Here is a 22,759-nt window from a genome sequence, read left to right on the forward strand (position 1 = left end):
CGAGCTTAAAGGTCAATCTATCTGATTTCTCTTGATCAGTATGCCTTGTCCTCTAAAACCCAGCATGAGAAACTGAGAGCCATTTGCAATACTGAAGAGTAGCAAAGATCTGACAAGTATGCCCAAAAGTTTACTTGAAGAGTTATGTGTTCAGCCAATCCCTGTACATTACATTTCCAATCAGCATCAATTTACCCTATAAATATGAAAATTGCTTGAAAATACGATAACAAATATCATGCATGGCGTATTGCACTCACTTCCTAATGTCATCCCAGTGATCATCAAAATCTACAACATCCTGCCATTTTTCAGTTGAGATATAATCCAGTAGAACAACATTTGCTGATGGCTCCTTGATGGTCAACTGATTTCCATCTGATCCAACTAACTTCCACGTCCTGGATGCATCCTTATTCCTTAGTGTAAAGCGGATTTTTTTATAAAAAAAAAAAGAAAAAGAAAAACACTGGGTACTTCTTTGGGTTCATTAAAAGGTCTTAGAAAAAGATTTCAAGGGCATCCCACGCCACATTAGCTTTAATATGTCTCATTCATAGAAGTAATAAAATTGTGACCACTCATTTCATTGTGAAATCAGTAATATGATAATATCCATTCCAAATTTCTAATTGTTTGCCAGAGCATCTAAAATATCCTAACAATTAGTCATCATGGATTTTACAATGTCAAGAAAATTGTGTATTCTACAAAGTTTAGCAAATTGAGTTAACAACCCTAACAATTTCAAGTGTTTACCATTTGTCACGATTTACATGCATCAATGATTAGATTGATCTAAGCTTGCTTCCTAAATGGTGTGATAGACCAAACTATTCTTTCCTTAAGACACATGAGCCGATCCTTGGAATGATTTTTGTGATACTTTACTGGTTGACTCATCCATATGCACACTTGTCTTCAGTGCCTCTTTCATGGGTTTTGACTCCTCAATTGGTTGATCTATCTAGCAGCTTTCACATGTCATCACCCAAGTTTAGAATTAGTGAAACCCAGCTATGCATTGGTGCATTGTTCCAGGCCGTACTATGCATTAGTGAACAAGTTTATGATTTGAGCTTGCGCAGGGCATTGCATGAGAAGAAGAAGAGACACAAGGGAGGCCGTACTAAGCTGCAGTTCTTCTCCATGGTTTTCACATGCACCTTCGCTTACTACATTATTCCAGGCTATTTCTGATTGCCCTCGAATATTGGTCCACTATTGCTGCCTTCTTAACCAGTCCATTAGCCTATCCTGGATATGCGATTGTCAACATGTTCGTTGGTTTCGGCTTGATTTTCTACATTGTCAACCCCATTGCTTATTGATGATAAGAAGTTTCCATTTTATTTTTCTCCTAATTTGTTTTTCTGGGTTGAAATGCAACTTTACTTGACAAGCCATACTTTTTTTTAATGGTCAAGAGTTCAAGACTACTGATGATCCAATAATTTACCCAAGACCTTATGCCCTGCCCAATGAGAGTGTCCCATAATTAAATAATGGAATTAAGGTTCTTAATGATACTTATTATACTCATACATATTGTGACGTGCAATGCCGTATCTAATTAGCAATTATTTTTTGTCACAAATGTCTTATCAATGAAAAAAATTGTTTAATAGTCTTTTTTTGGTACTCATCCATGGAAAGAGGAGATATGGAAAGAGGAGATGGTGTGAATTTTCAAGAGCGACCTACAAGGAAGCCCAAAACAAAAAACCTTTGTCAAATGCCATCAATATGGCTGGGGGTATTGGCATATATCATCAATGTAAACATTGACTGGACATTATTAATTAGAAACTATCTTAGCGTCTTTGGACCCCAAAAAAACAAAATCAAAGAAAAACATATTGCTGCAAACCACCAAGAATTAGTTGAAGAGCTGCATTCATCAAAGTGAAAGAGCTTTTAAAAACTGGAGTTACATAGGGTGATTATATTGTCAAGAAAGACTGTACTAGAGGATCAAAGGAAATAAAGAATTTCATACAAATACGTTATTATTACCATATCACATATATAAACCAAACTACACAACCAATGTTTTAAATTTACAAAAGGCCTCAATCATCAAAAAGATGAACAATGAGAACTTGAAGAGTATTTGATTGAAAATAAAATGTAAGAGAGGCCACATTTGGCATTCTACACAGTTAACAAAAAGCATATGAACCATTGCCAAAAATAACAAGGGTTCGATGCTAATATAGCCGACCTAGAAAATTGGCCTTAAAGGTACCTCTTATATATTTCTAACTGGTTCGAAAAGTACATATTGCATGTGCGGGTTACAAAAGATCTTACATGTATTTCTAAAACGTTACTCTACATATGGTTTCCACATAAAGCATCGCATGAATTAAACAGTGATATTGACAGATTGACACAAACAAACAAGACCCAAGGAGGAAAGTAGTTTTGACCTTGCACCATTCTATTTGGCAGATCAATTTCGTTCCATATGCAATCAGTTTACCAATTAAACAATTTAGTACCTTTTAACTGTAACTTAATAACCTTCATTAAGATCAGTACCAATGATAAAATCGGTCAATCAAGCATATAATAGCCTGAAAAAATATGATTAACGGGATAAGAATTTAAAAGAAAAAGCTTCTGCTCCCATAGTCTCACTCATCCAAATTAAATTTGGGTAATTTATCCATGGATGATCACATAACAAACCTTAAGCTCTAGACAGAAAACACCACTAGATACAGAAATAAAATTACCAACGAGACACAATGGCCGATGCTAGACCCCTCTTAATTTATATCAATTCCCTGTTATTTAAACTAATATTGTGAACTAAAAGAAACTATAAATCTACCATAATTTCAGACTAACTCACACAGAAGATATTCCAACATGCATCAAACATAACTAAAGCAAGACCAACTGCTAATGTAAATATCACAGGCTAGGCTAAATAGATAATTATATCATTAGAGTCTATCTAGATCACACTATGTAGATTGTTATAAACACCGCAATAAGATGCTATAGTCTACAACATACTAAATTGAAATGAAACTACAAGACAACCATATCAGACACCAAGTGCTTCAATCTACAAAGTATTTCTAAACCATACAATAGAGAGATAGTCTAATAAAACTCTTCTGATCGTCAAAAGCTTCCCCAATTGCAATCATAGGAAATCTCTAGTAGTTGCAACAACGTGCCTAACCGAGTGTGAGACACAAATCTAAAGCAAACCTGTGTCAAACTTCTATGGCAAAGCTTAAGCAACTGCATTGAAAAGCCTTCATTACTATCTTGCATAGGGATGGTACTGACTACCGCGCTCTATTTCTACCTTGCATAGGGATGGTAACGACTACTGCTACTATAGGCCCCCCTTCCATACGGTCCACTTGCTCCACCATAAGTAGCACCAGGACCAGATTCATAACCACCACCATAGTTTGAACTTCCATAACTTCCATAGCCTTCACTGCCTCGACCATAACCACCTAAACCACTTGCACCATAACCCCCACCAAAACCACCGCCATAGGGTCCAAAGCGACTAGTGTAACCAAGGGAAGATTCACCTCGATAGCCACCTAAGCTACTGCTGCCAAAACTCCCATAACCACCGCCAAATTCGCCGCTATCACTACCATAACCATAACCATAGCCACCACCATATCTACCACCAAGACCACCTGGTGTCCTATAGGGGCCAGGGCCAAACCCCCCATCAAAACCACCATAAGAACTGCCATATGCACCATAGCCATCATTGAAAGAACGAGCCCTAGAATTGCTACCATATGCAGGAGCAGGTGGTGGATTTGAGGCTTTCTTTGGTTCAGCTTTCTTGATCTCCACCTACAACAAAGCAACTTAGTTAACCTAGGTTATTTCGAAATGGAGCTACCTTGATCACCCTTTCCTGAGAAGATCTATACCTGTAACAACCTCCACCTAAAATTAGGGAAAAATTACTAAAGTGGTTTATTTTAATAACTATGGGGGAAAAATATAATGATAACCCTTTCATGCATCTATTTAACAAAACTGGAGAATGCAACAATCCATGCTCCATGTCAAAAAGGAATCTGCACACATGCTGGTTACCCGGAGACCATTTAAACAAGCTCACCTGGGTACCCGCCATATCAATCATGTTTCCTTTAGATAACAATTCATCTACAACTTCTTCACTGTCAAAGATTACAAATCCAAAGCCTCGAGAACGATTGGTTTCATGATCTCGTATGATTTGGTGTTCCACCACTTTCCCATACTTTGAGAAGAAACTTTTCAACTCATCTGAAAACGTCAGCAAGCCAATTACAAATCTTTCCCCAAAAAGGCAACAAATTTAAAACTAATAGAAAATTAACAATCTTCCAAGTTGTAACCACATAAAGAACAATAAGATATAAAAGCATACCCTCAGAGACTGATGATGGAATTCCACCAACAAATATCTTCTTTGTCTTAAAATCCTTTGATTGCCCTTGGCCTTTAGGAATAGTTCTCTTGATCTCAACCTGCTCAAATTTCTCAGTATATAATAACACCACTTAAAGAAATACTAAGTTACATTTAATAAAACATACACCTTACCACATCATTAAACCTTGGGTTAAAATCATAAACAAAATACAAGTCCCCAAAAAAGTAATAAATAATGAAAGGAAGCAGTCTAAAAGAGCTACTTTACCTGTTTTCCATTGATAATATGAGTGTCTTCAATAACCTTGTCAACAACTGAAGGATCAGCATAGGTGATGAACCCGAAACCCCTTGGAGTACCAGTGAAGCGATCTTTCATTATCACTGAGTCCACTATCTCTCCATATTTCCCAAAGTGCTTGGTAAATGTAGCTAAAATTAAAACAAAATAAACACAACATATCAGAAATAAAACCATACCCACCTAACAAAAGTCATAATATCTCAAAATATAGCGTAAAAAAAATATATAATTTAATCTCATCCGATGTCTAATATAAAGCCAAAGAGTAGCCACAAGTATTATATGTAATTCACTACATAATTTCACCGTAAAATAGCATAACTCGAATTTAAGTTTATTTCTTTTAGAAACAAAATTTCTAAATATTAAAATTTCTGTCAAAATAGAAGAAAAAGGAATAATTTTATTCGCCTAAAAAAAATAAAAATAAGACCCACCATATGTCGTGTCTTTTGCCAATCCACCAATGAAGATCTTTCTGCGTATCACAAATCAAATAAAACAAGCAATTAAAAAAATGCGAGACAACAGAGGGTAAAAAAAAAACGATGCACCCATGTTTGAAGGAGCTTGAGCTAGAAAAGATAAAGATACATAAATTCTTCAATTTTATCTTTTCACATAGATCCAATTTTCTCGGGTACCAAACAAAAAAAAGCTGAGAGAGAGAGAGGGAGAGAGAGAAACCCAGGGCTTGCGCCATCGCCTGTGTGAGGATGACCGGTATTCGATTTCGAACCCATTGCGTTTGATATCGGATTTTCTCGAGAAAATTCGAGAAATAGAAAGCTACGAGCTTGGGACTTGAGAGAGAATAGAGATTAGGGTTTTGAGTGGAGAGTATTATTTTTATATATCAATAAAGATTATGCGTATTTATGAATTGTCAAACTTGCCACTCAGGAATAGGAAATAGCCAGATATACCCACATTCCGCACCGACTTGTCTCGCAAGTCGCAACAACTAGCCACCACCCAAACGCATCCGGCATTCCTCTATCGGATTTTACTTTATTGTCCATGTTTTTTTTTTTTTTCAAAGGTCAAATTTACGGTCACATACTCCTATAAAAAAATGTTTTTTTGTTGGCTTAAAACAAATTATGGTCACAATTACAAAGACAACCACAACTCTTTTTACAGATTCGGAGTCTTTTTTTCATCCACATGCCAAAAAAATCCTAAGCAATTAGGAAGCTTCACAAGTCCCTATCTACAAGGTGGTCCAACACACTATGTTCCCACCACATCATCTCTATAACTTTTATCATTCTTCTCCAAAAATAGGGGAATACAAAAATTGAAGAGGATAATATCACTGAATTTATAATAGTTTATTACTCTTGAGGACTTGACAGTAAACACCATGATAATCAAACAAGTAATCATGTTATCGAGTTTATGATCATAATTTTCACCTATTGAACCTAAGTAAATATTTTAGAAAAATTTGAGACGCCATACATCTGAGAATTTAAAAACTTTTTTAACAATATATAAATAAAGGAGGACCCAATTGCACAAGAATACTGGTCGCTCGGAGTTAGAATTGTTAAGCTTATATGAGAACATACCACATTGGCACAGTATATGGAGAACTAATCTTGTGCAGACTATATATTTCCATATGATCCATTCAGAGTTCAGTGGAGTCTGAAAACAAATTCAGTATATTGAAGACACAACTAATATACTTATGAGGGGAAAAAAAAGAAGAAGAGTGAATCCATACTACTCTGTATCTGAATCTCTGGATGCAAGATTAGTAATAGTATGCCCTCTCAATGGGGGCAACAGAGTATGCAATTTCTGTGTCATCTGCTTGAGCTTCCTCAGCTTCTCCATCTCACCTGCTTGAAGCAGAAAGCTTTCTAACATCCGAAACGCTGCTTCACTCATATGTCTCCCTCTCTCCAACATTTGTTCGGAGCACTCAAAGGCTTCTCCTACCCTACCGCGGGAGCACAATCCTGTTAGCAAAAGTTCCAATACATGGCCATGAGGACAATATCCTTTCTCCACTAAGTATCCCCACAAATGCAAACACAAATCAAGCTGATGATTTTCGCAGAAAAATTTCATTAACATCACCACTGTTCGTGTTTTGGGCACGAAACTTCTACCAACCATTTTGTGATATAGTGTAGAAACACCCTCGATACCAGATGTCCTCATCAATCCAGAGAACATGGTGTGATAAGTCATATAATCATGCTCAAAATGTTTCTCTTCCATCTCATCCATCAAGGCAATTGCGGACTTCACATCTCTTGATCTAATAAGTGAACTCATCAAAGCATTATAAGCCCCAGTATCAGGATGCAAATTTCTCAGATGAATCATATCAAATAATTGTTGCGCCTTAATTGGATTTCGGGCAACCCCTGCTCCATGGACCAGTGTAGTGATTGTTTCTAACGTAGGCAACAAATTTGCCTGTTCCATTTCTTCAAAAAGTCTCAAGCCATTGCCAAAGCAACCTTTCTTACAGTAAGCATCAATTCTGATATTATAAGTTATACTATTTGGCTTAAAGCCTCTTATAGCCAGTTCATGGTAAAAGAGTTCTAGTGCAGTAATATCTCCTGATTCCTTGAACCCCAAGAGCAAGATATTCATGGTCTTGGTGTTGGGTGAAAACCGAGAATGCATCTTTAGGAACACTGAACGTGCCTCCTTCATCTGCCTTTGTGTGCAAAATGCTCTAAGAAGTACATTAAACTCTTCAGTACCAAACTGCCTCCCAACAAAAATATCATTCTCCATCTTTTCAAACGCTTCAAGGACATTTTCATAGGATTGAAACTTTGCAATTTTTGACAGCATGATGCTCATTGACTTGAGGGTAAGCAAGGAAGGATGCATTCTGCTTATTTTTGCCATCAACTCCCAAGCTTTGTCAAAATAACGCATCCTGGTAAGAATGTGCAGCGTCTTTTCAAAAGCATCTGAGCTTGGACATAACTGGGAATGATGGAGGGAATAATTGAAGAATTCAAGGGCTTTAAGACCATTGGAATGGGCTGCAAAAAGGCGACCAAGAACATTCTCCACAAAGCTGGTGGAAAGAATAGGTGGTGGGATGTGCTGGAGAAGAGTTGGTTGAAGTGGTTGATCGGGATACGGATGGTTGTTAATAATTCTGGTAATCCTATCAATATCAACATTAGTTTCTAAAGATGGTTGAAATTGGCTGGAAATTTTAAGAGCATGAATGGGAGAAAAATTTAGCCTTTGAGGGATTTGAGTAAGTTGATTGGGTCTCTTTAGTCTTATCAAAAGGTGCATTCTCTCCTTTGTTGAACTAGTGATAATTGCAACTGCGTAGCCAATTTGGAGTTTCCATTCAAGGCGGCAATGCCTCAGTGATTTCAACACCCTGGGCATCCAAACCAAACAGAAGTTAAGAGTCGAGTAATTTTCAAAAACAATAATTGGATTTATGATTGATCACAACTAACCCCCATCAATACTAATGTGCATGAACACATTCTGATAAAAATCAACTCTGTGTCTAGCTCATCACACATCACAATAACCACTCTATATTCGATTCAACCAATATTTATGCCACCTATCACAACCAAACCAAATTCACCCATGCACCCACCTCAATCACTAACAAAGAAAGAAAATCAGATTGAACCCATGCCCAGATAAGTTATAATCGTTGCTATTTCTTTCCTAAACTACTGAAGTATTTTTTCTCTTGAAAAATCAAGAATACAGAAAATCAGACTAGGATTCTATTAGTATTACTATAACCGTTATTCACTTCAAAACCAAAAAGTCATTGTAACAGCAGAGAATCATCAAAGTTCAAAAGGCATGCTCTTATATTATTAGTCAAAAATCAAGCCCATTCAAACACAAAATTGTGTTCCACAATCCGAATCAAACTAGCTTTAACTCCAAAAGATAATATTTTTGGAAACCCAATTCCGAATTCAGGCCCAAATCACATTTTCCATAGCTATCTGAGTCTATGTCAAAGTAAAACAAACAAATCATAGCACATTCTGCATGTGTTCGACGAAATGCCTCAAACAACTAAAAGAAAACCAAAGCCCATAAAATGAGTCTTACGCAATCAGAATTTTAACAAAGAAACATGAAGCAGAATCACTTACTGGGAGAGAGACTTGGCGCTGTGTTGCTAAAAGCTTTCTCACAGTTTTTTCCGTTTTGTTCCGTTTTTGGTTGTTAAAGAACCTGCGAGCTGGGTATTTTTGACTACTGAGGAGTGAGGAGTACCGAGTATGACTATGATATCCATTAAAGTAAGTCGGAGCTATTTGGGCTTTTAGATGGGCTTTGAGCCCAACAAGCAGGGTAGATAGAGATAGTCGCTCAAACTGGGCCTCAGCCCATACCGAGGGTAGTCCAAGATGTTCGGCCCTAGAGAGATGATTACTAGTCACTTGAGTACTTGAGGATTCAAATTATCATGAAAGTCTGATATGCTAAATGAATCTTGAATGTTTTTTTTTTTTGGGTATTAATTAGACAGGGAGTTATGTTAATATTCATTCAAAGTGTTTTTAATATTCACTGGGCCATGCCACCCACTAATGTGAATTAAATATTTAAATTTTTTTTTTTAGACTAGTTACACATTTAAGGGAGGGAAGAGGTATGGTCTTGGTACATTAAATATTAAAAGCTTTTATCTTCTTAAATGTCATGTATTAAATACACAAAACATATGGTCTTGTGAGGGGCAATCACTTTGACTTTCTTTTTATCAAACACTCTATGTTCATAAAATTATTACTAGACTAATAGTTAAATTATAAAAATATTTTCTTCTAATATGTTATATATTTGTCAAGTTAAATCAGTAATAATATATGCTTAGAACTTATTTCTCTACCTATTTATTTTAGTCAAACTGTTTGTTTGTTTGACAACCAATTTTGTAGCTTATCAATTGAGGGTGAATTTATCAAGATACCACACCATCCCATATTCAGCAGAAAGAGATATACCAATTTTTGTAACAGATAGAAAACAAGAGATTTAATTATGTATCCCATGGACAGATTTAAAAATGCACTGGAGCATCATCAAAGAACAGGAGTCTGTTAACCAAAAAAATAAAAAAGGATTTGAATAAAATGTTGGGCAAGGGGCCATAATTGGCCGACTACTAAGTTTGATCAAATACTAATATTATCACCTACTTAGTTACAAATACTACTTGTTATGTTGAAGACTTGAAGTATTTGACTTTGGGCACAAGCCAATAAGCTATCAATTATGTGTTTTGTGCGTCAAGTAGGTGAGACTAATGTATGGCATGAGGCCGGGAAGATGGTATTCTATTTAATAAAGGAGGGAGTGTTTATTTATACTCAAACAATTACTCAATATACCCTAGATAAAAAAAAAACTATTATCATTTTGTTATGTCAAAATGAATGGAATTATAAACTCATCTTAATGTTAATATATATTATCCTACCCATTCTCATTGTTTACTTTTTTTTTTTTTACTTTTAAACTTTATTTCGTCCACCAATTTTTTTTTTTTAAATACCAATAAATAGAAAAGATGTTTGGTCTCTTCTCTAATTCCTCTGTAGCTCGCCGGCATAGGCCTCTCCTGCCTTCTCAATTGGCATCTGTTCCATCTTTTTCCGTTTCCTTGCAAACCATTTATCGGAACAATAATGCTAATTGTTTAACTTTTTTTTTTCCCACATTTGTTTCCCACTTGATGTGTCATTACTTTACTGGAAGAATTTTTTAGGTTTTATTTTTAAATTTTTAGTATCCAATGTATGAATGCCATGTAAGATGGTATGAAATTATGGTATAAAAATGTGGTAAATGTAGCATTACTGTTATCGGAATTGAAAACAATAATTGTTGACACAAATGTGTATAACTAGGAGTTAGATAAACCAGTCATTATAAAATTAACTTTAATCAATAGTTGTGAATCGTGACGTAACGTGTAGACATAAGTAGTTACAAAAATTCAAACACATTTATTAGTGTCATTTATATGCAAGAATAAAAAAAAACTATTTATTTATAAAGGCATTTGTAAATAAATAAATATTTTTTGGTGAATAAATATTTTCATTAAGCACTTTACTAGTATTAGTAGCCGATACACATGTGCGCAACTGAATTATACCGATCATTCACTATGAATATGAGAATCATATCAATCAATGGTTGTGAATTACCACAAATGTTGTGGCGCGTGTAAATAAATAATTAGCAAAATTGAACACATTAATTAGTGGTCAATAATATCAAATTGAGAAGGTACAACAGAAACAATAAAACATAAAAAGGTTTGACCCTAAAGATACAAGGTACAATTAATTTTTTAATAATATATATTTAGTGTTTTTAACGAAAATAGTACTATCAAAATGTCTCAAAATTCTTATTTAGAGTTGGGGTACCTACACTTGTTACTTCTTACCCCTAGTACACAACATCCCAACGTGGTCTATTTTCCTCAAAACCCTTTCGGACCTCCCCAAAATCCCAATTACATCTCAATCTGTTAGGAAAAATAAACACATCTCTCTGTCAGTCAGTCTCTCTCTCTCTGGCTGTCACTGTCCCTCTACATTTGTTTTCCCTTTTTGCCCTTTTTCCTTCAACCCCAGAAGGCAACACATTCAAAATCAGTATATCTCCCAAGGTTCCATGTAGGCTACCCTCTAAACAATTTTCAAGTCCTTAAAAAAAAAAAAAAATTCCAAGTCTCTCACACACATTTAAGATTTTATATTGATATTATATTAATAAATTCTATATATAAAGGGCTATTTATTATTAAGCTGCCTCACACACAAAGTCTCTCATACACCAACACACAAAAACACTCTCTTTTCCCTTCTTTCTCTGTCTGTAAACATAACATGAGCGGCGGGGGGGAGACTAGGGTTTCAATCCCAAACAATGTACAGAGAACGATCCAAGACATCAGAGAGATCACCAAGAAGCAACACAGCGACGATGAAATCTACGCCGTGCTCAAGGAGTGCTCTATGGATCCCAACGAGACCGCTCAAAAGCTCTTATATTTAGGTATACAGTCACATATATATGTCAATATCTGTGTCTTTTGATATGTTTGCATTAGGTTTTTGGTATATGGATGTTTGTGGTTTGTGTTTTGGGTGGTGAGTTTTGTTGGGTTTTTTCATTCTGGCCATGTGATCGGTGGGCACTTCTGAGTTTTGATTTTTCTTAAATGGGTTCGTTCTACTTGCCGAGAAAAGCGAAGAGATGATGAGAAAATTGAAAACTTTTTGATCAATACTAGAAGAGCAAGAGCGTTAGCGTAGTTGAAAAGAAGCTTCCTTGGTTAAGTTTCTGTTTGCTTGCTGGGGGTGGGACTGTGTTTAAAGTTTATTTATTTTTATACTAATTTGAATACTGAACGATTTGAAACGCCAACCCAGAAAAGCTAAAAAATTGATTTTTCCCCCCTCAACAAAGATTGGTAAAAAAATGAATGGGAATCGTAATGATATTTAATGGATGCCAATTTTTTTTGTTAATTACGTTTATATGCATGTGCGGGTTTCCAATTTTTGGTTCTCATCTCATCAGCCTTAGTTGGTTTCTTTCTGATAAAAAATAGTTGTGAAGTGTATATGTTCAATTAAGATATTTGTCATATAATGCACCTTGGTTTTGATAAGACACTTCTTTTAATGGACTCATATAGGTCCAATTAAATCTGCTTTCTTATAGTTGAACTTGATTCTATGATAATAACGTGGTTAATTTGTCATTTATCGTTGTTTTACTGGCTTTTCAATTACCATGTATGCCATAAAATAACTTTATGGTAGCAAGTTACTACATAGTACCTCTGTTTTATGCTTACTACTTTATCAATTTGTTGTGGTGTTTGGTACTAAGTGGTTGAAACATATGGGATTCATGATTGTCTTTGTCCGAATGTAACCTTTAGGAATTTTCTCTACATGCCTGAGTCAGATTGATCCTTTTGTTTTCTCAGTGACTAAGGATTTGTTACCTAGTCTGTCTCTGCTTACGTCCTTCCTCATCATTGTCTTGTAGAAGTTATCATGCATATATCATGTCAGATTTGTGTATTCCTAACTCCTGAAACTAACGAGCATGTTGTTTGGGTTGGTAGATACATTTCATGAGGTCAAAAAGAGACGTGATCGGAGAAAGGAGGTAAATTTCTTATGCTCTTCCATAATCTGAAGGAGGATTTAGGATCTTAATGTTGAATAGGGTGTTAAATAATTGAAAGGTGCTGTTTCAGCTGTAAAATATGCTGAATTTGGTCTTACAAGCTCAGTGGAGCTGAGTAAATGAAATTATTTCTTCTCCATGAGCTGTCCTTTACTTCTATGTTGCTGGAAATGAAATACTTCCGAATGGGGGGTGGTATTGATGTATACAGACCAGTAACCTGCCAGTGTATTCTAGATGCGACCTTGGATTATGGCTACACTAAATTTGTAGGGTTTACCTTGGTTTTAACATAATTCACAAGGTTATTGGTTACTATTATAAAATCTTGGCAGAACATAGCGTATAATTTGATCAAATGAAATTCTGAGTCCTGCTTGGTGTTCTAGTACAATATTTATTAGTATCGCCTCTATCTTCGTTTCATTAATGTGTCAATGTGAAGCTAGCTATGCTATTTTATAATCTGATGCTGGTACTGTTGCAGAACTTGAAAAGTAGAGCATCTGAAGATTCTAGGATGGCACCAGGCACACAGAGGCGAATGGCTAGAGGTGGTGGCCAAGGGAATTATTATAGTATTTCTTCCGGTAAGCTTGCACTCTGTTTAATATAAAACGTTTGGTTAGATCTAGATTTCTGGATGATATTTGCATATGTTAATTGTGTAAACTCAAAAAGTAAAATAATCCTCCACTGGTCCATCTTGCCAAGTGGTGGTGTTCCTTTGAGGTTGCTTTTACTTTTTGAAGGATTATTCAAATATCCGTAAGTCCCTTCTGTTTAGTGATATCTGTAGTGGCATTAAGTGAAAAGAGAGAAAATTAACATAAGAATCTGTAAAGATCAATGTTGGCAAATTCTTATGTTAGAGGGCTGTAATTGGGACTATTGAGAAAATTTTGATTTTGATGTTGTGACTGCTATGGTTCCACCATGTGAATTGGAAGAAGGAAGCTCAGTTTCATGGAAAGTTTTTTAACCCCTTGAAAGAAGCAATGGCTCAAAATTGATGATAGTAGGATTTCATAAATTCTAAAGCATTAATAAAAAAAACATAATTACTGATCGGATTGTTTTTTTGTTTCCCTTCTTTTTCCATCATGTGTTATCCATTATAAGGCTAGTGCCTTTAATAAAAGATTTGATTGTCACTCTGCCCTAATGTATGTATTTGCTTTGAAGTGTGTTCTTGGTTCTCCTTTGTAGATTTTGGACTAGTTAGAAGTTCTGAAGCTTTCAAAACAAAGCCTTCCTTTTCCTTTTATGTGTCAATTGGGCGGGTTACTAATTGTTATTGATCTATTGATTTCCTCTTTATGTTGATGGAAGTAATCTTTCTGTTATAAATTTGCTTCTTGTTTTATGAATGAACCTTTTAGATGGTGGTGGTGGGAGAAATTCTTCTGCTCGGAGGGAAAATGGAACCAATCACATTGCAGATAGAGGTTCAACGCCCTCTTTCATGCCAACCCTGCAGAAAACAAAAATAAATGCTGCAGCACCAATCACAAAGTAAATTTTTGCCAAATTTCTTATTTGTAGTTTTTGAATCTATGAAGAAGTGTTTTGTGCTGATCTAACTCCACTGCATGCTGGAGATGAACATGGGTTTCATTTTTCCTTTTAATTTATGATATATTGTTCTTATTCTCAGAACTTCAACTGGCACACCAAATGGGCTCACAAACCTATCAAATGGGAGTGCCCCCAAATCCTCTATGGGTGCTGATAACAATGTTCCTGGAGGAGGTTCGGCTGTAGATGTCAAAAATTTGGGGGCTGGATCACCTCATCCTGCTGTTGTTGTGGCATCGACACCTACCTTTGGCTCAGTGGATCATGGAAAGTCCAGGTCAACATCTGATCAACTCCCAACTTCTGCAACTTCAGCATCTGCATCTGCATCTGGTGTTTACTCCTCTGCTTCAGATCCTGCTGTATCAAAACATATTCAAGAAAACAAAAATGTTCTTGGTGATGCTGTTGACTTGGAGTTGCCCAAGAGTGAAAAAACTGCCTCCAAATCTGCTAATTCTGTGTGCAAAGAAAAGATTCCAAGTGACAATTCAAAGGCAGTTGAAAAGAATCAGAATACTGTGCCAAAACCCCTGTCTTCCCCAACACATGATGGTTCTTTGGCTCTCATGCCTTCTAATTGTGATAAACAGACACAGCTAGAGCCTATTGTTCGTTTGAAAGGTATTGTAACATGTTTCAGACTTGTTTATGTCTTTAACCTTCTGCTGTCATTACTGTTTATCCTATTGTTTATCCTATGCATTGAAAGTTATCTGTCATTACTTTTATTAGTAGGTATTTAGTATATATTGTTGCTATCCTTGTGTGTGTTAGTATCTTTCGTTACTTTACTTAGCAGGTGTTTTACTCACTTTTATTAGTAGGTATTTAGTATATTTTGTTGCTATCCTTGTGTGTGTTAGTACCTTTTGTTACTTTACTTAGTAGGTGTTTTACTTTGCTTATGTTTCTGAAACAGTGGTCACACCAGAGGTTGCAACCATCGCTGTTGGAGCTACTTCTCAATTGCCACCTGACTTAAGTCTCTCAGATGCAAAACATGTCACTTTTCCAAATCACATCCAAGTCCCTGAAGCTTTAAAAAATGTATTGACTTTTGGAAGTATTGATGCTACTTTCGGACTGAGAGTAAACTCCATTAATGGTACTGGTGGTGATAATTTATCTATGGGTGCTGTAGAATCTTCTCAGGATACTGATGAAACTGCTAAAGAACCTTCTCCCAGGTTGGTGAATGTTTTCTGTGTATCTAGTTGTGTTAGTTTAATATATGAGTTGTTTGTTTTTTGCTTTGTTTCTTGTCAGTTGTCTGCTAAACGATAAAAAAGCATAAGTTCAAATAAGATATTTATCCATAACATATTTTTGCCTACAACAGTACCTTTGTAAACTGTGGTCCGGTTTTCTTGAGAAATTTATCATGCTATATTTTGGTTGCAGCAATAATGGTGTACTCTCATCTGTGCAAGGAGATTTTTCTGAGAATCCACTGTCTTTACCTAATGTGCTTGAAAAGTCACCACCTTTCGAGGGTAATGTCTCTTCAAGTACAGACACAAAAAGTGAACTGCCAAAGCAGGATGCGCAGTTTCCTCCAGAAGGTTTGCAGAACCCTTCTGCTTTAAATGTCCCGAGCTATAATCTTGGTTTCTTGCCACCCATGCTTGGAAGCCAGCTTTTACAAGTGGAAGGACCTGATAATCAGGCACATGAAACACCACGCCTCCCAAACTTTGCTGTAAGCGTTTTAACTATGTTCTATAAGTTATTTATCTACGAAGGTTGTTATTTTGTTTTCTTTGGCATAGAAATCATCGGTTCCTGATTTGAAAGCTTTGTAGTGACTGTGTTTTCATATATCAATTGTTGGCTTTTTCTGTGTTAAGTACAAGTGTTATCTTTTAACTTTGAATATGATGGAACTTATTCAATCATGTAAAGCTTAGAGTCTTTTTATTTTTATTTTTTATAGTGTTCATATTTTCATACAGCAGTTATATTGCACAATGGCTTCATAATATTGTTTAAAAAAGTCCTAACTTTCCTATTATAGTGCATATCTTACTCTACTGAAAATATCTGGAGCTGTTATTAATGTGGAGTGAGAAGTTACTTATCAAATTAATCAATAATTTGATATCCAAATATGGCAGATAGAACCTTAATTCAACTGTACTCTTTCAGTTGCCAAGACTAAATTTGAATTTTCAGTGCAAATTGCCTGTGAATTTTTTTGGGAGTTGTGTTTGCAATATTCTTGAGAATGGGATTAATAACCCTGTTGCTATTGTATGCTTCTGATCCGTCCCTTTCGTATTGTAGGGTGGGAATTCTGCAGCTGTGCCTAGCCCCAACCCAACCCCACCTCTGCCAAGCTCCATACCTGTGTCACCACAGTCAATTCCTGTTTTCAGGCAGACTTATCCCCCTAATTTCTTCCCATATGGCCACTATCTCTCCCCGTATTATATGCCACCAATGCCCCAGTTTTTAGGTCACAATGGCTTTCCTCCACAGCCTTCAGCTGGGAATGTATTTCTACCACCGCCACCAGCAGCAGCTGCTGCTGGGGTCAAATTTTCTCTTTCGCAATTCAAGGCAGGAACCAATGCTGGAAATCCAACTCAGTATAGTATCCAATCTGGTGGTTCATTTATTTCCACCCCTGTTGGTTATGCTCCTGGTTCGACAGTCACGTCTGGAACCTCTGTTGGTAATGAAGATCTTGGAGCATCTCAATTGAAGGAAAATAACCATATCTACACAACAGGACAGCTGGTTGGTCTTGATGCATTATCTTTATTGAAGTTCTAATTCCCTTGCATGCTAACAGAGCTGAAGATCATTAGGGTTTTATCTATGTGGAATATATCTGACCCTTAATCAAATTAGTAGTTCTTATACTTCTTTTTCTTCTTGTAAAGTTTATCCTTGGTTGCACTGGTTAATAGAGTTCCTTTCTGGTTATGTTTTTGCAGACAGATGGTTCAGCTGTTTGGATTCATCCTGGACAAGATTTATCCAGCTTGCAGCTCAGTTCTCTGTACAATCTCCCTCAGGGGCAGCGTGTGACTTTCTCGCCGGTGCAGGCTGGTCATGGTGGCATGGCTGGAATGTATCCACCTGGGCAAACAATGGCCTCTCCAACATTTATGCAACAGTCTCAGGCTGTTGGCGGAACTGCTGAAACCCTAGGACCTCCATCTGCTGCGTACCAGCAACCTCAACATGCACAGATAAATTGGAACAGTACTTTTTGATTTGGCAGAAACTTCCCTATAAGGCAACAACGCAGAAACACATCTTCTGAGGATCAAGATAAGCTGGGAATCTGACATCTGGCGTATTCTGATTGTAAATATGAAATGCTGCCCAGAAATTTTTCGAATGCCATCTTTTGTGATCGAAATATCAAATATGCGGTGCTGACAATCTGAAGTTGAAGGAAGATAGGTTTGGGTTTTTCCATGTTCAGCCTTTATTGTCTTGTGTTTTCCTTCATCCATTCTCTAGCCTTTATTTTTTCCAAAAAGAAAAATCTTTTGGTGGGAAACGAGTATTTAGCTCTTTTGAAACTTAGTAATTCCTTAAGATGTTATAGGAAAGTAAGAGGATGATAGAGTAGGTGGGATTTACCAATTTTTCCTTTCTGATATCTCACCTGTATATTATGATAGCAACAAATGTTGAATTATACTGTTGTAATTGGTATATGAGAACTGGCATTTTTGTTTTCTCCATTAACCACTGTCAGATCTGTGTTGGTGAATTCATGTTCTAGGGATTACCAATCGTCTTCACTTGCTAAATACTAGTTTCAAATAGCCTATAGGGACTTACTCCCACAAATGTTGCAACGGCAACTTTTGTAGGCTCTAAAATTAAGAGAGAAAAAGGGATGGAAAATTAGAAAGGCTATACTAAGGGTTTAGACTTTGTTCACCTTGCTTTAGCTATATAATCGTCGCACCTTCTACGGTATAGAGAATTAAACAATTGATTGATGGCCAGACTAAATTCACCGTCCTTAACTGTTTAGTTTATCATCTTATTTTAAAAATTTTAATTTTATCATTCGGTAGATAACCATTCTACAAGTATTTGTCAAATTTTAGTGAATTACATTGGTGGAGGTTTTGGTAAATGACTACTAAATGGTCATTCTACAGATATTTGCTGAACTTTGGTGGATTATTCGGTAGTTATCTGTTGAACATTGATGAATGTTTCAGTAGATAATTACCGAATGAGTATTGGTGATTTCATCTTCATTTTGAAAGAGGGTAAAATAGGTAAAAAAATTGGACAAAATATGTTAGAATGTTGAACTCAGCAGCAGAGGTGGTTGATTTAGCTCGGGTCTTAACTGATGCGTACATATTAATCTCACTCTTCTGCTACCTGGGCTCAGATATTGATAGGAAGAATGTGCTCGAGAGGCTCCAAAATGCATCTCTATATCAATCGCCAAGATTGAAATCCAGCTGCATCCAGTATCTTGTCAAGTTTGTTAAGATATATGATAACCGAGATATTTTAATGCACTCTTGCAATATGCAGACGTGAATTTGATAGCAGAAATCGTCAAAGAAGTTCTTAATGCCTGGAATGGTTGCAGAACAGTGAAGCCTACAAAAACAAAAACGACAAACCCTTCAAGGAGACCACTGGCGGAGCTAATATCTAAGTTCCGCCATTGACGGACAAGGAATCCTAGGTTAATTTGGAGAATATGAATCCTAGCCTAAAACGGAAACTAGCACTATATATATGTATATGACTCTACAGTCTAGTTCACAACATATATGCTCAAACATTAATTCGTTGGTGTGTCTTGTTCTTTCTTGTTAAATTTCTTAATTTCTTGTTGACCAAGCTAGCTAGCTATGGACAATCAAAGTCAGAATTGGGAAATAATGGATCACAAATGCGAAGTATCGCTGTTAGACGAAATTGAACACAATGAGTTGCCAGGCACCCACTTGTGGATGGATATCAAGTCCAAGATTGTACATGAGCAGATCATAAGATTGGAGGAGGTTGACGACGATGTCCTAGAAATAATGAAAGAAATCTGCTTGAGCGAGATCAGTGAGGACCAACTGAGACTCGACTTATTCAAGGATGAAAGCACGTCAAGGGTTGCCATAATTGATAAGCTTCATCAGTGCCACAATGTCCCGAGGTGGTTCTGTGGATTATTGTCGGATAATATTGTAGACCAAGCCTTATCCATTGCAAGGAGTGATCATAAGAGGTCCGCGGACGGGGTGGTTCTGCGCATGGCGGTGTCCATCCATGTTTTTGTTGACGTATCAGATCATTTTGAGGAGTTGACGATGAACATGGGTGAGCTTCAATTATTTGTGGCGGCAACTAAATCGTCCATTGACAAGTTGGAGAGGGTGAGAGTGGAAGTGTCAGAAACGATGTGTACGATTTGTATGGAGGACATCAGGGTTGGTTCCGAAGCAACTCAAATGCCATGTTCACATCTTTATCATGGAGGTTGTATTGTCAAGTGGCTGGAGCAAAGCAGATTTTGCCCATTGTGTCGGTTTTCTATGCCTACTGAATCACAAATCGAAGAGGATATTTAGATCGAAAACATAATTTAGTTAGCTTATTGTTTTAAATAGCCAATTGATGTAATTTGATGTATTCTTCTAAACCATATAAGAATATTGATAGTTAATTAGCTGACAACTTTTATCATCAATAATGATGCTTAAGAAGGGTGGTATGTCGTTGCTCTACTTTCCGTAAGTGCATGTATTTCTTTTCCATTATACGCCACTGTTTTCTTTTAATAATATTATACCCCCTCTATTTATGTAATTATGACAAAAGTATGAGTCGTATGACCATATATGAGCCTTGGTCATTTGGATGAAAAATATGGTTTAAGCCAATAGTGACCAATATTGGTTAGTACTTACTTCTTACTCATGGAAGGAGGCATGCATGCACACCCATGATTCCATGAACCAATCTTTCAATTATTTTTCCCAAACTTATCATATGGTATGGTAAGCAATATTTTCTGCTAAAAACGAAACACATATTCTTAGGGGAGAGATGAGATCGATGTCTTGAATTTTCAAATTAATAACACTGCATGTTCTACTAGTTTTATACAAATCAAATAACATTAAACAGAATTGTAATTATAATAATTAATAATGTTTGGTGGATCTTACTTTGATTTGTTTCATCTAAGTATACGTGTATATATATGTTTGATGGCTAGCTCTAATTACTTTGAGTCTATGACTAGTGCAAGTTTTACCATGCTACGTACTACAAAATAGATCAAATTAATGGCACAGCCTCAAGTTGGGGTGTCTATTGTTCTTCAAGTCATACTTTATATGGGTATGCATTTGATAAGGATTTTGTTAACAGTTAGCGTGTATATAGGTTTTCCTTATTTAGCTAGGAATTAATGTCATAGCCGTATAGTTGACTTACCTTAAATGGTCTTATGTATCCTGTATAAATATATCTTGAGATATATGAAATTAAATATTCAGCCATATTATCAAGTTGGTATCAGAACCTAGAGATCTAGGTTTTTCAAAGAAATTTTTTCCGCACTACAGTACCCGCCGCTATAGTACTGCTACAGTGTCGCCGCTACAGTACATCAGGAAAAAAAATATTTTTTCTTGTTGAAACCCTAACTTGAAGAACTGCTGTTGCCGCACCCTTCCAAGAGCAACTCCAGCTCTTCTCTTGTGCCGCTGCTAGCCTATCTTCCTTTCTTAAAATCCTAGCTAAACACCATCAGCAAACCTTAGCCAAACAGGAAGGTGCCGATCAATGATCAGCCAAGCCGAAACCCTAGCCTCAATCTTTCTTTGAAAGAAATCCTAGCCGCATCTTATGTCTGACGAAATTGTCACTGCCTCTGCCAGCGAGACTCCTGTGATTTCTGAAAACAAGATGTCATTCATTGTGACTTTTCAAGAGACCTCTTCTCCAAACCATATCAAATTGGATGGTACTAATTATCGCATTTGGTCTAAGATTTTGGAGATGCATATTGCCGGCAGAAATAAGAAGGGCTATATTACAGGAAGGAAGGTTGCACTTGCAGAGACTGATCCGACCTATGATGAGTGGGAAGCTGCAGATGCTATAGTGAAGTCATGGCTCATCAACTCCAAGACGCCCAACCTCATGTCTCATTTCGTTCAGTGTGGAACAGCGAAGGAGGTTTGGGATGCTGTCAAGGGGAGCTATCTTGATGCCTCTGACTCTTCTCAGGTTTATAATCCGCTTTCAATAGTCTCCTAGCTTTAGTTCTAGCCTATTCATTTACTATCATGGACTATTCTACCTAAGATTGGTGTATAAATACAATTTTTTTTTATGTTAGTGTCTAAATGATACTGTATTTTCATTATTATATAATAAAACAGCTTACAATATGCATTTTGCACATATTAGGAATTTGTAAGAATGGATTTATAGGAAATTCCGGGTACATGAATTCTCTTTTAGAGAAATATCAAGAATAACTGAGAAATAAAATAGTACACACGAAATTCACATGGTTCGGCAAATTTTCGCCTACATCCACTAGAGATATTAGTACAAGACAAACTTGAGTTAAATTACATAACCCAATCCCATAAACCCTTGTACACCTACACTCACACTCACACTAGTAGAATTTCCCAAGAACACTGTATCTCACCAAGGCACTCTAATTTTTCTTCTCTCGGCTTGGTTGTCTCTTTGAATGAAAGGGTTGCTGCCTTTTATATGCAATTGCAGTGGGTGAACTCTTTCATCCACCGAAGTCAACAAACAAAAGGCTGCCATCAATTTTCCATATTTTCCTCTCCTTGTTTCCTGCCCTGTTTTGTGCCTTGTTTCTCTCCATAAATTCTGCAAAGCATTGTCTCCTCCATGAAATTATTACCAACCCAACACGTGTCCTAAATCCAGGGCTGACAATGTTTTGCCAGTTGTGCCTCCAACATGGAACAAAAGGAAAACTCCTTCATCAGTCACCCTCTTACAATGTCCGAGACACAAATGTGTGATGGGTGGATTCCCCTGGGCAAGAACAGATAGGCCATAACCAGGAATTCTGCGATGCAGAACTTGGTTTGCATGGTGTCCAGACTCAAATGGGTGACGAGAGGAATAAGCAGAACCAGAAGAACCGCCAGAAGGCATGTATACAATTGCTTCTGTTCTTCTAATATTTCTATTACACGTCACCCTCCCCAGCTTTCCAACCACAGACCGAATAGACATTGCCATGACTCGATCTCT

General features: G+C 36.6%; 4 protein-coding genes across 4 annotated transcripts; 2 read left to right on the forward strand and 2 right to left on the reverse strand.

Annotated features, from left to right (window-relative positions):
- Window positions 1–2,930: 2,930 nt before the first annotated feature.
- On the reverse strand, window positions 2,931–5,592 carry LOC147296155 (RNA-binding (RRM/RBD/RNP motifs) family protein). The gene is made up of 6 exons (XM_086250728.1): window positions 5,411–5,592; window positions 5,161–5,201; window positions 4,688–4,851; window positions 4,415–4,514; window positions 4,121–4,290; window positions 2,931–3,846 (listed from the first exon to the last, which is right to left on the reverse strand). Exons 1-6 carry the CDS (start codon window positions 5,464–5,466, stop codon window positions 3,325–3,327), a joined length of 1,053 nt encoding a protein of 350 aa, XP_086106854.1. The 5' UTR covers window positions 5,467–5,592; the 3' UTR covers window positions 2,931–3,324.
- A 675-nt stretch (window positions 5,593–6,267) lies between these two features.
- Window positions 6,268–8,963, reverse strand: LOC147296156 (Tetratricopeptide repeat (TPR)-like superfamily protein). The gene is made up of 2 exons (XM_086250723.1): window positions 8,854–8,963; window positions 6,268–8,102 (listed from the first exon to the last, which is right to left on the reverse strand). The coding sequence occupies exon 2, from the start codon at window positions 8,009–8,011 to the stop codon at window positions 6,455–6,457; it is 1,557 nt and encodes a 518-aa protein (XP_086106849.1). The 5' UTR covers window positions 8,012–8,102; window positions 8,854–8,963; the 3' UTR covers window positions 6,268–6,454.
- Window positions 8,964–11,569: 2,606 nt separating this feature from the next.
- LOC147296157 (GBF-interacting protein 1-like) lies at window positions 11,570–18,210 on the forward strand. Its single transcript, XM_086248092.1, has 9 exons — window positions 11,570–11,779; window positions 12,864–12,907; window positions 13,416–13,518; window positions 14,311–14,443; window positions 14,586–15,130; window positions 15,429–15,696; window positions 15,911–16,208; window positions 16,793–17,248; window positions 17,449–18,210. Exons 1-9 carry the CDS (start codon window positions 11,611–11,613, stop codon window positions 17,728–17,730), a joined length of 2,298 nt encoding a protein of 765 aa, XP_086104218.1. The 5' UTR covers window positions 11,570–11,610; the 3' UTR covers window positions 17,731–18,210.
- Window positions 18,211–19,386: 1,176 nt separating this feature from the next.
- On the forward strand, window positions 19,387–20,070 carry LOC147296158 (uncharacterized). The gene has a single exon (XM_086228708.1). It carries the CDS (start codon window positions 19,387–19,389, stop codon window positions 20,068–20,070), a length of 684 nt encoding a protein of 227 aa, XP_086084834.1.
- The last annotated feature ends 2,689 nt before the right edge of the window (window positions 20,071–22,759 follow it).

Source organism: Dryas octopetala, chromosome 1 (assembly GCF_963921425.1).
Source record: "Dryas octopetala chromosome 1, drDryOcto1.1, whole genome shotgun sequence".
Lineage (NCBI taxonomy): Eukaryota > Viridiplantae > Streptophyta > Magnoliopsida > Rosales > Rosaceae > Dryas > Dryas octopetala.